The 16,518-nt window shown below is 53.3% G+C and overlaps 1 protein-coding gene across 1 annotated transcript; it reads left to right on the top strand.

Moving 5' to 3' along the window:
• Window positions 1-5,144: 5,144 nt before the first annotated feature.
• Window positions 5,145-6,014, top strand: MRGPRG (MAS related GPR family member G). The gene has a single exon (XM_024255695.2). It carries the CDS (start codon window positions 5,145-5,147, stop codon window positions 6,012-6,014), a length of 870 nt encoding a protein of 289 aa, XP_024111463.2.
• The last annotated feature ends 10,504 nt before the right edge of the window (window positions 6,015-16,518 follow it).

Genomic DNA, 16,518 nt, shown 5'->3' with positions numbered 1-16,518 from the left:
GGAGCTATGAGTTAGCAACCACCTCTTCAATGGCAGCGTCTCCTGATCTGGCGGCCTCGCCTACCTGAATAATAATAATAATAATGCCTATATTAAAACACTCCCACTGTTGAGCTCCTCTGAAGACAGGCGGGGGTGAGGGTGCGCAGGACCCTGCTGGACACCCGGTCCCCACTCTCCCTCTGCCCTGGGGGACCTGGGAAATCCTGTGTTCTCCCTTGGGCTGAGTCCGGCCGATGTTGTCCTGAAGGTCAGATAGGATGGTGGCATGGAAACCACGTGAACGGAGACGGGTTCCTGGCGAACCGGCTGAATCCTGCGCTGTTCCTGCCTCCTCAGTAGCCCCCAGCCAGCCCCCACATAGATCACCACTGAGTCCCCACAACACACCCGAAGTGATAAAATCATCGCCCACACTTTCAGACTAGGACACTGCCCAGGGCCACAGAGCTGCTGTAGGGTGAGCTGTGCAGAGTCACCATGCAGCCCCAGCCCGCAGCTCAAACCATCAGACAAGCTCAGGACAGCTGTGTTCAGACAAACCACGCCTGGGCGTCTGCACCACCTGGACGAGCAATTTAAGTTTCTGGCGCCTTGGCTTCCCCACGTGCGGGCAAGGATGACAAGGTCGCCGTCTCAGATGGCGCTGTGGGGGTGCGTAGGAGGCTCGGTGGAGTGGCTGGCGCTCACTCAGAGCGCTCTCCTAGAATGGCACCGGCGTGCCACCTGAGGCCCGGTGGAGCGGCACGCACTCACACAGAGCGCTCACCTAAACGGTACCAGCGTGCCACCTGCCTTGCAGTCGTTTCTTGCAGCAGCCGGAACAAATAACCACAACCGGGTGGCTTCACACAGCAGGACTTTATTCCCTTGGTTACAGAGGACAGAAGTCTGAGGTCAAGGCGGCGGCACGGCCGTGCTCCCCGAGGGCTCCAGGGGAAGGTGCTTTCTCATCTCTTTCAGCTCCTGGTGGCTGTGGCCCTCCTTGGCCTGTGGCTGTGTAACCCCTGCTGGCCTCCAACCTCACGTGGCCTCCCCCTGCTCTCCAGTGTCCCTCCTCTCCTTTCCTGTATAAGGACACTTGTCATTGCATTTAGGGCCCACACAGATACTCCAGGACAAGCTCATCTCAAAATCCATGTGTCTGCCAAGGCCCTTTTCTCCAGGAAGAGCTCGTGCACAGCTTCCAGCGACTGGGACGTGGACACAGTTTCTGAGGCCACCGTCGGCCATGATACGGATGGGGCGGGCATTGGCTCTGTCCTCCTTGCAACACCGGGAGCAGTTGCTTCCCCAGTGGAGGCTCCCTCCATGCATTCCACCCGCACCAGACCCCTCCCAGAGAGAACAAGACAGACCGAAGCCAAGCCTCGGCGGGGCCGACACCCATGCCCCACAGAGGCTACCCAGCCAGGTGAGGAAGCAGAAGCATGGCCTAGACGGTGGGCAGACACGAGAAGGGGCTGTGGGAGGGGTCAGGGGCGATGGAGAAACCAGGGTTGGTGGCTGCCTGGGCCTGGCCAGGGCTGGCCGAGCTGCACAAGACGTCCTCCCTAAGAGCTTCACCCCAAGCTGCCTCAAACAACTGCCCTTGCCCAGCACTGTTTGAAGTGTCCAATAGAAAGTGACCCCAGAAATTAGGCCATCCCACTCCCAGTGGCCCTTAGACAGGGGAAGCCCTCCATGGGCACAGGGTTGCAGTCGCCATCGGAGACCTGGGATAGGAGACTGCTACCTGGGATAGAAGCCGGGCGCCCTGCCTGGCTTGAGGATCTGCGAGGGATCAAAACTCCACCTTGCGCACTGTGGCTGATGCTGAGCTCCCCATCCCACCCCTGATGGTGAGGCGGCCAAGAGGGACCCAGGCAGGTGGTCTCCCTCTGTGCATCCCTCTGGGCCCCTGGTGACTGCAGGTGACCAACTAAGTTAATAGAGATGCTCAAAGTTTCACCCAAACAGGAGTCAGGTAAGCAAGGCTTGGAGGGGCTAGTTGAAACAGGACTGGATGGTGACCTCGAGAAGAAGGTGGAGCCACGCCGGGAGAGGTCCCGAGACCAGCGAGGACCGGCATCTGGGGTGGAGCCAGCAGGCAGGGTGGCAGGAGGTGCCCCTGGGCCACACGAGCTGTGCTGTGCATTTCAAAGCCATGTGCAACAATGCTGGGAGCTGGGTAGCCAGCAGGCCCCCGCCTAGAGCTCCACAGGCTACTGGTTTGTGTTACAGAAATGATTTCCGAAGCCAAGTCCATTTGAGAAATGTGAAGATAAACAGCATCTTTACGACCGAATTTCTGGCTTGAGCTAACACACCCTGCACCCCACCCAGGAGCTGCGGAACGCAGTCCGTGGAAGGAAAAAGTCTCTTATCAAGAACATCTCACCGTCCAGTGTTCTGCAGAGCAAAATGCGGAAAACAATCCGTCAACGGCTGGGAGCCCAGGCTCTGAGGCAAACAGATGACAGTGAGGGGGTCTCCTTAGGAAGGGGTAGGGCCGCCTCTGCAGACCACCCACAGATGCACTGGTTGGCTGACACATTAGGAGAGCCAGTCCCAAGCCTGGGAACCCAGGCTTCGAGCTGTCCATAAACGGTCAGTCCAGTGAGAGGGGGAAACCAAGGCACAGAGAGGTTGGGTTATTCTCTCAAGGCCACACAGCCAGGCCCCTGTCCACAGTTCTAGGCCTCCTGTGCCCACAGCCAACCAAAGACTAGCAGGAGCAGCCCAACATCAGTGGGGCAGCCGGAAGGTGGCCCAGCCTCACTGGGCACAGAGGATCTCCATTCTCCTTCACGCTCCCCTCCACGCACCAGGTGAGGTGGGAGTGGGTGGAAAGCACTGACCTGGTGCCTTCAGTTCCCCTGCCAGAGGCGCTGAGGAGGAAGGAAAGGCCTGCCCACACTGACAACTTTTTGTTTTAGCTAATTCCTGCAATTCCTGTGAACAGTGCCACACCCTGTCACTTCTAGGGAACTGGCTGGGTGCCCTCCGTCCAGCCAGCTGGGTCCCAGAGGACATGAAAGGATTTAGGGACTGGGAGGAGCCTCCAGGCAATGAGCGCTGATCTGAGCACAGAAGGGCCTGAGAGAGCTGGGGTCAGCCTCATCACAGGTAGAAGGCTCCGCCTGCCCCCACTGCACCCCCCAGGTGAGGCACTGGCCCCCTCCCCTGCATTCCGCAGTGGCCCCTGCTCTCAGCCTGACTGCCTGGTGGATGGGGCTGGCTGGGACGTTTGGATTTCCTTTGGGAAGGGAAGGCAGGGCAGGATGGGGGTGGGGATGCCGGCTGAGTTGAAATGTGTGGACACCAGAGCTCAAGGGTGTTGCTGGAGTGGGCCGGGCAGGTGAACCTGTTCGGATAACAATGAAGATGCCCCCCCCGCCACCGTGCCACTCCTCTCTGTAACTGTCTCTCCAGGAATAGAGCCCACCCTCACCCCAGCATGGGGTCCCAAGCACCGGCCTCACCCCCAGCTCTCAGACTCTGAGCCGGAGCCAGAGCACAGCCAGGAAAGTCTGGTTACCTCCTTCGGGAAATTGAGGCTCGGAGAGGGGAGGTGTCTTTCCACCCCACCACCCCACCCCCAGTCACCACAGTCACCACCACAAGCCAGGGCCCAGCCAAGGTCTCCCACTCCCCCTGGCTGGGCTCGGAGGACAGGCCACCATCACCATGTGCCCGGCCACAGCAAGGCACAGGAGCCAAGGCCCGAGCCGCACTCCCCACCCCCTGACTAGGGGCAACAACAAGCACAAAGAAGGTTCCAGGGGATGCTCGGGCATGAGGCAAGGGGCCTCATGGGGGTCGGAGGAAGCTGCAGGGGGTTGCAGGCCCCTGAGAAGGAGCAAAACCTTGAAGTAGGGTGGGACCTGGTCAGGGGAGAGGTCTTGAGGGCTGTCTGGGCCGGGGACACAGTCCAGGCAAAGGTGTGACAGGGAGGGCTCCAGGTGTGTGTTGGCGGCTTGATCGCTCTCTCTCTGTCGGTCTGTCTGTCTCTCTCTCTCTCTCACACCCTGTCTGTCTCATCTCTGTTTCTCTGTGTCTATCTCTGTCTCTGTCTCTCTATAGCTATCTCCCTGTCTCTGTCTCTCTGTCTCTGTCTCTCAATGTCTGTCTACATCTCTGTCTCTCTGTCTGTCTCTATCTCTCTTCTCTCTCCCGTGTCTCTCATCCCTGATGCCGCCACCGCTGAGCCTGGGTCCTGATACATCTCCCAGGACTAAGAACAGGACCCATGTGGATCCTGGGGGAGGAGGGATGGCTGGAAAGGGAAGGGCTGCTCTGAGACCCTCTGCCTTTCAGTGCAGCTTCCGGTGGCCAATCTCTCTCTCGCTCTGAGAACATCCTCGGGACTCTCGGCCTCGCTCCTTGCAAGTGGCCACTTGTATCTGCCCCTCCCCTTGTGTTAGCGGCTCCTGGAGAGGCCCCCTGGCCCTGCCACCATCACCAAAGCCCCTCTCTTGGTTTGAGGCTTCAGAGCAGCCTCCTGAGTGCACCGCCGGCAGCATGAGCCCCGGGATCCAGCTTCTGCTTAGGCCGGGAGTGCACAGGGAAGGCTGGGGGCTCCCTCCAGCTCCTCACACCACATCTTCCCTCCTCCCTCCTCCTCAGGCCACCTGCAGCCTCTGCCTTTGGGCACCTCCCTGGACACCTCCAGAGACCCTCCGGGGAGGTGACTTCGCCAGCAGGCTGGTCCAGGCTTGCCAGGTGGGAGCCCCATGAGAGTCCACCGTGGAGAAGCTCCCACCTCTGGGGGAAGAGGAAGGCCCCACACGTGGGTTCCCCATGCACGTCCCCTGTGTCTGCAGAGCCTTGTCTGGCACATGGTGGAGGGTGCAGCGTCACCCTCACCACATCCATGAGGGACATGGACATCTTTTGAGCACGTTAGTGCACCCTGCCAGGAGCCCTGGGCCTGCCCGCAGGCATGGGGAGGCGTTAGGCACGCCTGACCTGAGGTGCAGAGGGCTGAGCCCCGGATGAGGTCTCGCCGCTGGGAAGGGTGGTCCAGGGGCTGCACCCAGAGGGCACCTGCAGGGCCATGGGTGCCACTCCCTGTGCCCCCAGCGGGGTCACAAAAGACGCCTGAGGACCACGTCTGTCTCCCTCTTGCAGGTCCCTCGCCAGCACCCTCTGAGCTGGCCAGGATGTTTGGGCTGTTCGGCCTCTGGAGAACCTTCGACAGTGTGGTCTTCTACCTGACGCTGATCGTGGGCCTCGGGGGACTGGTGGGTAATGGGCTGGTGCTCTGGAACCTCGGCTTCCACATCAAGAAGGGCCCCTTCTCCGTCTACCTGCTGCACCTGGCCGCCGCCGACTTCTTGTTCCTCTCCTGCCACGTGGGCTTCTCCGTGGCTCAGGCTGCCCTGGGCGCCCAGGACACACTCTACTTCGTGCTCACCTTCCTGTGGTTCGCGGTGGGTCTCTGGCTGCTGGCGGCCTTCAGCGTGGAGCGCTGCCTCTCCGACCTCTTCCCCGCCTGCTACCACGGCTGTCGGCCCAGACACGCCTCGGCCGTCCTCTGCGCCCTGGTGTGGGCCCTGACCCTGCCGGCCGTGCTGCTGCCCGCTAACGCCTGCGGCCTGCTGCGCAACAGCGCGCGCCCCCTGGTCTGCCTGCGCTACCACGTGGCCAGCGTCACCTGGTTCCTGGTGCTGGCCTGCGTGGCCTGGACAGCTGGGGTGGTCCTCTTTGTCTGGGTGACCTGCTGCTCCATGCGCGCGAGGCCCAGGCTCTACGGCATCGTCCTAGGCGCGCTGATCCTGCTCTTCTTCTGTGGCCTGCCCTTGGTCTTCTACTGGAGCCTGCAGCCCCTGCTGAACTTCCTGCTGCCCATGTTTTCCCCACTGGCCATGCTGCTGGCCTGCGTCAACAGCAGCTCCAAGCCCCTCATCTACTTGGGGTTGGGCCGGCAGCCCGGGAAGCGGGAGCCGCTGCGGGTGGTACTGCGGAGGGCCCTGGGAGAGGGCGCCGAGCTGGGTGCCAGGGGACAGTCCCTGCCCATGGGCCTCCTATAAGTGGGCTTGCCCCACCCACAGAGCCTGCCAGGAGGTGCCCACCCCCACCGACCCTCGCCCACCCCGAATCCAGATGCTTCCAGGACCACAAGGAGCCCCGCCCACCACCTAGCTCTTACCCTGAGCACCCAAGGGGTGGACACAGCCGGAGAGACTTGGCCCTGACCACCCCCCAGCCAGGCCTGCTGAGGATGAGGGAGGCAGGAAAACGGAGCTGGAAAGAGGTCAGGCAAGGAGGGAGAAAGGAGAAGCCTCCTGAATCGGGGTGAGGACGGGCACCACGCCCCCAGGCCCAGCCCAGATCCCCTCACCTGGCCTCTCCCCACCGTGCTGCACCTGAGTCCCAGGGGAGAAAACTGCGAAATAAAACACAGCCAGACCCCAGCCCACAGTGGCTGGATTGGAACCCAGGCTTCCGGACTCCTGGGCTAGGTGGGCGCCGTCCATGCCACCTGCTGGCTGAGGCTCTGATTCTCCCACTACAGAGTTGAGGTGGAACTACTCCTTACTCCCCACCCCGCTCAGCCATCGTTGTCCTGCCCACCCCACGGGGACCACACCCAGGGCTCTGTCCCCCTCTCTGAGGCCCAGGACTGGCAGGTGCCTGATGTCACCAGCAGAGGCCACCAGATGGTGCTGCTTCTGCACAGAACAGACCCAGCCCCGTGGGCCGGCGGATGCAGGAGCCTCCATCCCCTCTGTCCCCACCCAGCCTCTCCTGCGTCCCCAGGGCCATCCGCTCTCTGCGGGTTGCTCCCATCTCCCACCTCTGTTCTCGCCCTCCCTCCTCAGCCCTGGATCATCTGGAGCTTTTGCCCCAAACGTTTGCTTTGGAGAGAGAGAGAGAGAGAAAGAGAGAAAGAGAGAGAGAGGAAGGAAGGAAGGAAGGAAGGAAGAAAGAGAAAGAAAAGAAAAGAAAGAAAGGGGAGGGGAGGGGGGAAGGAGGGAGGGAGGGAGGAAGGAAGGAAGGAAAGAAGGAAGGAAGGAAAGAAGGAAGGAAGGAAAGAAGGAAGGAAGGAAGGAGGTGAAGCCAAGTTTCCAAAGCACAAACCATTTGATGCGTTTTCTGACCATGAAATAAAATACTTTCTGGTCATTGTTAAAACATTCAAGCCCTACGGAAAATACTAAAAAGATAAATCGCCGACATTTTTTTCCACCCAGATGGGGACATTTTTGATGAAAAGCACTCCAGTCATGTATTTTTTCAAATAAAGACCTGCAAAAGTTTTCTTTCTTGCCCAAATGAAGGCATTCAATGGGTGCTATTGGTGCTGGGTGGGACATTCTGCAGCTGCCTTTGAATAAAGTTGTTCTTTTTCCACTAGAAAAGCAATATGTTGCTCATTTATGGAAAATTTGAAGAACGCTAAAAACTGGAAAGAAGAAAAGCTTACATGTAGTCCCCCAACCCAGAGGCACGCACCTTTGCTGGTTTTTCTTCCTTCCCCAGGATGAACGTGTTCTGGCCACGTCAAGTCCCGCGCCCCCCACCCGCTGCCAGTTCTCGCTAGACCGTGCTCTCAGAACTGGCAGCTCAGCAGGGAGTGTGGGTGCTGTTTGTTGATCTAAAGCCATCTGGGGGGCTCAGGGGGAGGGGAGTGTGGGCACTGTTGGTCTGAAGGCCATCTGGGGGGCTCAGGGGGATGGGAAAGCCTAAGCCTTGGTGGCAGGGGGACGCTTAGGCTTTGAGGGCAGCATGGGAAAGATTGTTCATTCTTGTGACACTTCACCCAAGACCCCAGGAGCCGTGTGGCCTCCTTCCTGAAAGACCTGGAAATGGGATAAGGGTGGGGATAGTTTCAGAGGTGAAACCTACAGGATCAGTCCCATCCTCCCAGCCCAGGAAATAGCTGCAGGGTCCCCTATGGGGCCATCCATCTGTGTGCAGCGGGACAGGAAGGTGGCTGGCTGCTGATGGTGTCTGGGATGCATGACAAATAGCCCAGTCTAGACAGATGGAGAGCGAGGGGCCTCTGCCCCGGCACCCACTGCTGAGCCCAAAGACAACCAGGTCGCGTTCTGGACCTGGAGAAGCTACAGCCACATGGAAGGACAAGGCTGCCCTGGGCTGGTCTGGGTCCAGGCAGCCGCAAAAGCTGGACTACAGCCCAGGCAGAGCTTCACTCCAGTCCTGCCCACTCTTCTCGGGCTGAGTGACCTCCAGCGTGTCACCTGACTGCTCTGAGCCCAGGTCTGTGAGAGACATCAGGGCAAGGTCTCCTTGCCAGGATGGCAGGGATCCAGGCCTCCACAGAGGGCGGCCCGCCCAAACCTTCAAGACCAGATGAATCGTCTGGCCCGCCTCTGCAGACCTCCAGGTGTGTCCCGCTCGCCCTGACCTTGGCACACCCACCTCGCTGCCTTCTGGTGTCCCTGCCCCTGGCACCGTCTTGCCCAGCCTTCAGGGGCCTGTCCTTGTGACTGTCTGTCCTGCTCTGTGATGCCCAGGGCTTCCTGGCAGCAGACGCTGAATTCTCAGCTCCTCTAGTGTGCGCTTGCCCTGTCAGCACCCACAGTGACCACTGTGCCCAAGCAGCCCCCACCCCTAGCCGGCACAGTCCAATGTGTCATGTGCTTCCCACCCCTGCTTATTCACTCCTGTGTTTGCCTCTTTAGTGTCTGTGTCTCCCTAGAAGATGAGCTCCATGAGGGCACAGAGCCAGCAGCCGACTTGCCGCTGTCTCCCTGGGACTGGCAAGTAAAGCGGCTTGATGAGTTCTTGTCAAATGGATGGACAAGTGGATGGATGGATAAGTGGATGGATGGGTGGATGGATGGATGGATGGATGGATGGATGGATGGATGGATGGATGGACCATTGAAAGAGATATGGTCAAATGAATAAATGATGTGGCTAAGATAGAGTGCAGCTAAGTGGAATCAGACCAGGCTGGTCCTGGATTCTGGAAGCTTCCTGTCCACTCTTGTCCTGACCACTGACCTAAAAGCTGAGCAGATCATCAGAGGAGGGGCCCAGGTTTTCTCACAGCAGAGTCCGGTACTCCACACCCTCTCCCTCCCCTTTGGGTTCACAAACATCACTAAGTCAGCTCAATGCTGGGCACCGGACCTAGGGCTCAAGATGTGGACCCACCATGCTATGACCCCTGTCCCCAGAGAGCTTGACGTCTGGAGAAGACACAGACACAAACACAATTCAAAGATAGTGTGCTGAGGGTGCACGTGGTGTACAGAAACCCTGGGGAGCCGCCATGTGTCCCAGCTCGCCCTCAGCGCTCCCAGTTCATGGCTGTGGCCCGGTGGCCTTAGTGTCCCCTTTACTGGCGAGGGCCCAGTTGCACGTCAAATCATCCCGTGGTCCTAATGTTAGAGGAGCAGGACGGTCACATGTCCCCACTCAGAACGCAGGGGAGGCTTCCTGGAAGTGTGGTGTCTGCGACTTCCAAGGGCAGTGTGAGTACAGAAGAAGGAGTGACCGTCTCTAGCAGTCAGGTCAGTCTAAGAAGAACCTTGAAGGGAAGGCAGGACCCTCCCAGGGAAACGGAGCCAAGGCAGGGTAAGGTACAGAGGTGCAACCCAGGCACCATGAAGAAGAAGGAACACCGATGCCAGAGTCTGGTAAGGAAGGTGAGGCGGCCAAAGACACAGAGGGGAGATGAGAAAGGGCTGTGACAAGGGGCGTGGCTTTAAAGGGCTGTGATGAGGGGCGTGGCTTTAAAGGACTGTGACGAGGGGCGTGGCTTTAAAGGGCTGTCATGAGGGGCGTGGCTTTAAAGGACTGTGACGAGGGGCGTGGCTTTAAAGGACTGTGACGAGGGGCGTGACTTTAAAGGGCTGTGATGAGGGGCGTGGCTTTAAAGGGCTGTGACGAGGGGCGTGGCTTTAAAGGGCTGTGACGAGGGGCGTGGCTTTTCCTCAGTTGCTCTGCGGGGGATTGCAAATGGATTGTAAGCAGGAGAGAGATAATATCAGACATATATGAAAGACATAAAACTAACAACTGAGAGGGGGCCAGGCAGCGGGGGTGGGGGTCCAGGCTGAGCAGGGTACACACAGGAAGCTGCAGCAGCAGCAATGCAGAGAAGAGGGAAGAGCTGGTGCAGCCTTCAAAGAGGACAATGGCAGGAAGACTGCAGGGGAAGATCTGAGGGCTGGGGGGAAGACATAGCGTAGAATTTGCAGTGGAACAAGGTCAGATCAGGAAAGGAAGAAGTCGGGAGGCTTCACAGAGGGGAAGGGTAGGAAAATAAAACACAGGTACCTGCCAAGAAGAACAGAAAGACCAGGATCCTGAGAGGGGGCTGTGGATCCTGAGAGGGGCCTGTGGATCCTGGAAGGGGGCTGTTGATCCTGAGAGGGGGCTGTGGATCCTGAGAGGGGGCTGTGGATACTGTGGATCCCTAGAGGGGGCTGTGGATCCTGGGAGGGGGCTGTCGATCCTGAGAGGGGGCTGTGGATCCTGAGAGGGGGCTGTGGATCCTGAAAGGGGGCTGTGGATCCTGAGAGGGGGCTGTTGATCCTGGGAGGGGGCTGTGGATCCTGAGAGGGGGCTGTGGATCCTGGGAGGGGGCTGTTGGCAGCCGACCCTGGGATGGGAACAGGGGCGTATCACGCATGGAAAAAGGACACCCAGGGGCCAATGGGTAAACTCCCAGGTTTGCATTTCCTGTGTTCGTCTCAAATTAAATGTAGATGGTGAGAGATGATGATCAAAGTTCATTTTGTCTGTTTCTTTCCCATGCATATCCAGTTGTTCTGGTAAAACCCCTTTGCACATTGGATTGCATTGGCATCTGTATTGTAAATCAACTGATTGTATAGGGTGGGTCTACTTCTGGAATCTATTCTGTTGACTGCTCTATTTCACTGTCCTTCTATCAACACCACACTGTCTTCATTACTGCAGCTTTACATTAAGTTACGAAATCAAGTGGTGCTACTCCCACACTTTTATATTTCTTCTTCAAGATTTACATTTCTATATAAATTTCAGAATCAGCTTGACAGTTTATGCAAATGTCTACTGATTTTGGCTGGGATCGCATTGACTCTATTCAGTTACTCTGGATCAACTTATGGAGAACGGACGTCTTGGCAACATTGAGTTTACCAACTTATGAATATGGTTTTTCTCTGTTTATTGTGGTCTTCTTTCATTTCTGTCTCTTGTAGTTTTCATTGTAGGTGTGTTATACATTTCTGGTAAAATGTATTGCTAGTTATTTAAGGTTTCTCAATGCCATGTAAAAATAATCTTTTATTTGCTTTTTCCAATTGTTCATTGATAGTTTATATATTGTTTGTATATTGATAGTTTGTATTATTTTTGTATATTGACTTTGATTTTTTTATATTTGTCTAACAGCTATCCTGTGAACTTGCTAAATTCACTTATTCTAATAGTCTTTTTGAAAACTGCTTAGGATTTTCTATGTATACAATCAAATCATTTGCATGACATGAAATAATTATTATAAATAATGAATAATGAATAATTATTGTAAATAATAATTAAAATGATACATGATTAATAGTGATAAATATAATAATTAGGAAAATTTTAATAATTATAATTAACACATGATTAATAGTTATTATAAATAATAATAATTAGAAATAATTTTACTAATTCCTTTCTGGTCTTTGCACTTTTTGTTCTTTGCTTTGTATCACTCATTAAGACCTCCCATACAATGTTAATAGAAATAGTAAAAGTGGACATCCTCGCCTCATTCCCGACCTTTCAGGAAAGTGCTCAATGTTTTGCCATTAAACATGTTAGCTGCAGGCTTTTTGTATGTGCACCTCATCGTAGTGATATGATTCCCATCTATTCCCAATTTTCTGACTTCTTTTAATCACACATAGATATTGAATTCCATCAACTTTTTGTTCCTTCATTTATTAAGGCAACCATACAGTTTGTCTTCGTTAGTCTGTTAATGGGAGGAATTGCATTGATTTATGTTCAGATATTAACTTTGTATTCCTTGGATAGTCCCTGTCACGCATGTCCACGTGAAGAGACCACCAAACAGGCTTTGTGTGAGCAATAAAGCTTTTCAATCACCTGGGTGCAGGTGGACTGAGTCTGAAAAGGAAGTCAGCAAAGGGAGATAGGAGTGGGGCAGTTTTACAGGATTTGGGTAGGTAGCAGAAAATTACAGTTAAAGGGGGTTTTCTCTTGTGGGCAGGGGCAGGGATCACAAGGTGCTCGGTGGGGAGATCATGAGACTCATTGTCCAGGGGAGGAACATCACAAGGTCAATTGATTGGTTGGGGTGGGGCAGGAACAAATCACCATGGTGGAATGTCATCAGTTAAGGCAGGAACTGGCTATTTTCACTTCTTTTGTGGATCTTCAGTTGCTTCAGGCCATCTGGATCTGGATGTACACGTGCAGGTCACAGGGGATATGATGGCTTAGCTTGGGCTCAGAGGCCTGACAATCCCCACTTGGCCTTGACATATTATCCTTTTTATATATTGGTGGATTTGATTTATGAATATTTTGAAATGGGTATTTGCATGTGTGTTCATGAGAGAGGTTGGTGTCTCATTTATTTTCTAGTGATGTCCTTTTCAGGTTTGGGCATCAATTATCTCCTCTTGCTCAACTCTGTGTAAGAGTTTGGATAAAACCAATATTATTTCACCAGTGAAGCCAATTGGGTTTTTGTGAACAAGTTCTAAAACACAATTTCAATTTCTTTAACAAATATAGGGCTATTCAGATTCTCTTTTTCTTCTTGTGTCAGTTTTGTTTTTCAAGGAATTTGTCCACTTCATTTTATCTGAGTTTGAATTTGTTAGCATAAACTTGTATACCATATCCCCTTATTAATCTTTTATTGTCTATCAAATTCACATATCTCTTTTTTATTTTTACTATGGGTATTTTGCATTTTCTCCTGATAATTCTCATTAGGGCTTTATCAATTTTAGTAATCTTTTCATAGAACCAACTTTTATTGATTTTTCCTGTAGTGTTCATTTGTTTTCTATTTAATTAATTTCTGTTTATCTGTATTTATTATATCTTTCCTTCTAAATCATGAAAGTTAAATTTGTTCTTCTTTTTCTAGCTTTTTGAGTTAAGCAGCTTAGATAATTTTTTTAAATCTTTTCTTGTAGGTTGCATAATGCTCCCTACCAAGATGTTCACCCACTTGTAATATAGAAACACTCCATATGAGAGCATAGATTACCAGAATAGGCATTTTTTTCATGATGCAACAATATGCTGCCTACAAGAGACACATTTTAGATTGAAAGGCACAAATAAGTTAAATGTAAAAAGATATAAAATGAGACTGGTCACAATGGTTTATGCCTGTAATCCCCGCACTTTGGGAAGCCAACACAAGAGGACCACTTGAGCTCAGGAGTTTAAGACCAGCCTGGGCAACACAGTGAGACCTTGTCTCTACAAAAAATAAAAAATTCACCAGATTCAGTGATGCGCACCTATAGTCCCAGCTGCTTGGGAGACTGAGGCCAGAGGATCCTTTGAGCCCAGGAGATCAAGACTGCAGTGAGCTGTGATCACACCACTGCACTCCAGCCTGTCTCAATAAATTTTTATTTCTATTTATGTATTTTTTTTTTTTTGAGATGGAGTCTTGCTCTGTTGCCAGGCTGGAGTGCATGGTGCAATCTCAGCTCACTGCAACCTCCACCTCCTGGGTTCAGGTGATTCTCCTGCCTCAGCCTTCCAAGTAGCTGAGACTAGAGGCACATGCCACCATGCCCAGCTAATTTTTGTATTTTTAGTAGAGATGGTTTTCACCATGTTGTCCAGGATGGTCTCGATCTCTTGACCTCATGATCCACCCACCTTGGTCTCCCAAAGTGCTGGGATTACAGGCAGATAAAAAATGATATTCCATGTAAACAACAACCAAAAGAGAGCTAAAATGGCTATAATAATATCAGACTAAATAAACTTTAATTTTAAAAAAATTGTTACTAGAGACAAACAAGGACATTCTACCATCATAGAAGGGTCAGTCCATCAAGAGATACCACAACTATAAACATATATGCTCGTGGTAGGCTAAAAACAAAGCCCCCTTAAAACATATCCATGTCCTAACCCATGTAACTTGTGAATGTGAACTTCTATGACAAAAGGGACTTTGTAGATACGATTAAATTAAGGCTCTTGAGATGGATAGATGATTTTGGATTATCTGGGTGGGCCCAGGGTAACCTCAAGCGTCCTTGTAAGAGGGAGGCAGAAGATCAGGGTGAGTAGGAGGAGACGTGTTGATGGAAGAAAGAGGCTGGAGTGATGTGAGGACAGGGTTATAAGCCAAGGAAGGCAGGCAGCCCCTGGAAGCTGGAAAAAGCAAAGAAGAGACTCTCCCCTAGAGCTTCCAGAAGGAGTGCAGCCCCATGGACACCCTGGTTTTAACCCGCTGAGACTGGTTTCAGACGGCTGACCTCCAGGACTGTTAGATGATAAAGGCATATTGTTTTAAGCCATTGAGTTTGTGGTCATTTGTGACATCAGCAACAGGAAATTCATACAGACCATGTCCCTTCCAGCTTCTGCCTTCTTTTATTTGCTCTCCTGTATCTTCAAACGGTTGCTTTTGATTCTTCCCAGAGTTGACAGTTATTTAATAACAGCAGGGCTGCTCTGATGTCAGCTACCCTACCATTACCAGAAACAGAACTCATGTTACCCTTTCTAAAATGAAAAGGATATTCTTGACTTCCAAAGCACATGGGTCCCCAAGGGTTTGCAGATCTGTACCTGCCTCATAGAATGTGTGAGGGTTAACTGAGAGAATTCGCTGCGCAGGTGGTTTACAGGAAGCTGGCATGAACTGAGCCTTCAGGCATGTTGGTTATGGTCAGAAGAATAAAAGGGGGTCATCCAGGCCTACAATTTATAGGTGGATTCACAGGACTTAATGACAGGCTGGGTTTAGGGGTGCCCTGTACAGGCTGTTCCTGGGACATCCTCCCGTTCCCTTCTCCTTGTCTGTCAGTGCCTCCTCCTCCAGGCAGCCACACTGCCAAGTCAGTTTCTTCCTTCTGTGGACACCTGTATGTAAGCACAGTCCCAGGCAGGAGCTGAGGGTTTGCAGAATCAATAGATGCTGGATCTGGAGGGAAACTGTTCTGAGGTCCAGGGAGGCCCTATGTCCTTCCACCTGCCTGCCCTGCCTTGCACTGCGTCCTGGCATCCCACCTACTGGCTGACCTTAGACAGGCAGAGCTTCCCAGAGACCCATCTATCTGCACTGGATTCCCCTCCAACAGCTACAGGCCCCACAGCAGGGGCCCTGAGTAAAGACCCAACTCCTCCAAATTGTGTGGAGCTGCTTCCAGAAGACATTTCATACCTTGAGACCACCTGGCATCCCTAGTGAGCATCATAGAGACCCTGCTTGGCCAGAGAGCTCACCAGATGCATCACAGCAAAGGGCAGGCCCTCATGGGCCATCCCCTTGGGCCAGAGGTCAGCAACTGTTGACCTACAGACCAAACCAGTGGAGCCTGCAGATGCACTTGGCTGGCATTCAGTGATTAAAGTCTTTTGGCGTTAGTTGCCAGCACTGAACAATAAGAAGATTTTACATTAAAATCCAGCTTTCTAGCCCTCCTGAACATCAGCGGCTGGCAAACCTGGCCCTCAATGCCACCTGGCCACAAAGGAGGAGTTGGAGAGAGTCTGGGGCTTCAGGCAGGCATGGCCTCCACCCCCGTGAGCCCTTCTCTACTGTCACCATGAGTCCCAGGTCACCCATCAATGGCACCGCACTGTTCATTTCTAGATTGAAGATACAATTGAGTGGGGTTTTTGCCACTATTTTTTGTGCGAATGGGGAAAAACAGATCCAGAAGCCTCTTGTTTCAGGAAAAAATTGGAGCTGGCCTATTTCTTTGTGGATATAATGAGTGGGTAACAAGATGTGTCTGGCACTGAATTCCCCTGCCAGGGTAAGAATTCATACCCCTTGGTCTGGACCCCATCCTTCTGCAATGGAGAAACTGAGGCCCAGTCAGGGTGAGACCGGCCCAAGGTCACATAGCCAAACAGCAGCTCAGCAGTGGTGCCTAGGGACCTAGGTGTCACCCACAGCCTCCTCTGACAGGTATGTGAGCACATCTGTAATGCTCAGAGCCACACACCCCAGGGCTCTGACGAGGACTTTGTTTCAGTCTCTCAGGGCCTGAGGAGTCTAGTGGGCTCAGGCCTCCTAGAGATGTGCTGTCTCAGCCCTGTCCCCCAGACAAACTTGTGGGGCTTCAGCAAGGGTGGCAGATGGCCTGTGGCTGGGCTAATGGCCTGGAAAAGGCTGCCTGCAGGAGGAGGGAGGCGGCTGCAGAGCCACAGAATAAGAATACTTGACAGTGTCCTGTAGGGAGCCAGGCCCAGTCTCGCCAAAGAGGACAGGAACCTGGAGCAGACAGATGGAGCTGTCCTCTCTGAAGCCAGCCAGCCTGGCTGTGCAAGGCCTCCTCCTGTTCACCATGTCATCACAAGGCTGCTCAGCATATGCACAGGGAGAGGGGCCAAACCCCT

This window comes from Pongo abelii, chromosome 9 (assembly GCF_028885655.2).
Source record: "Pongo abelii isolate AG06213 chromosome 9, NHGRI_mPonAbe1-v2.0_pri, whole genome shotgun sequence".
Lineage (NCBI taxonomy): Eukaryota > Metazoa > Chordata > Mammalia > Primates > Hominidae > Pongo > Pongo abelii.
Note: the sequence above shows the minus strand (reverse complement) of the source record. Positions and strands in the feature narration are given on the sequence as shown.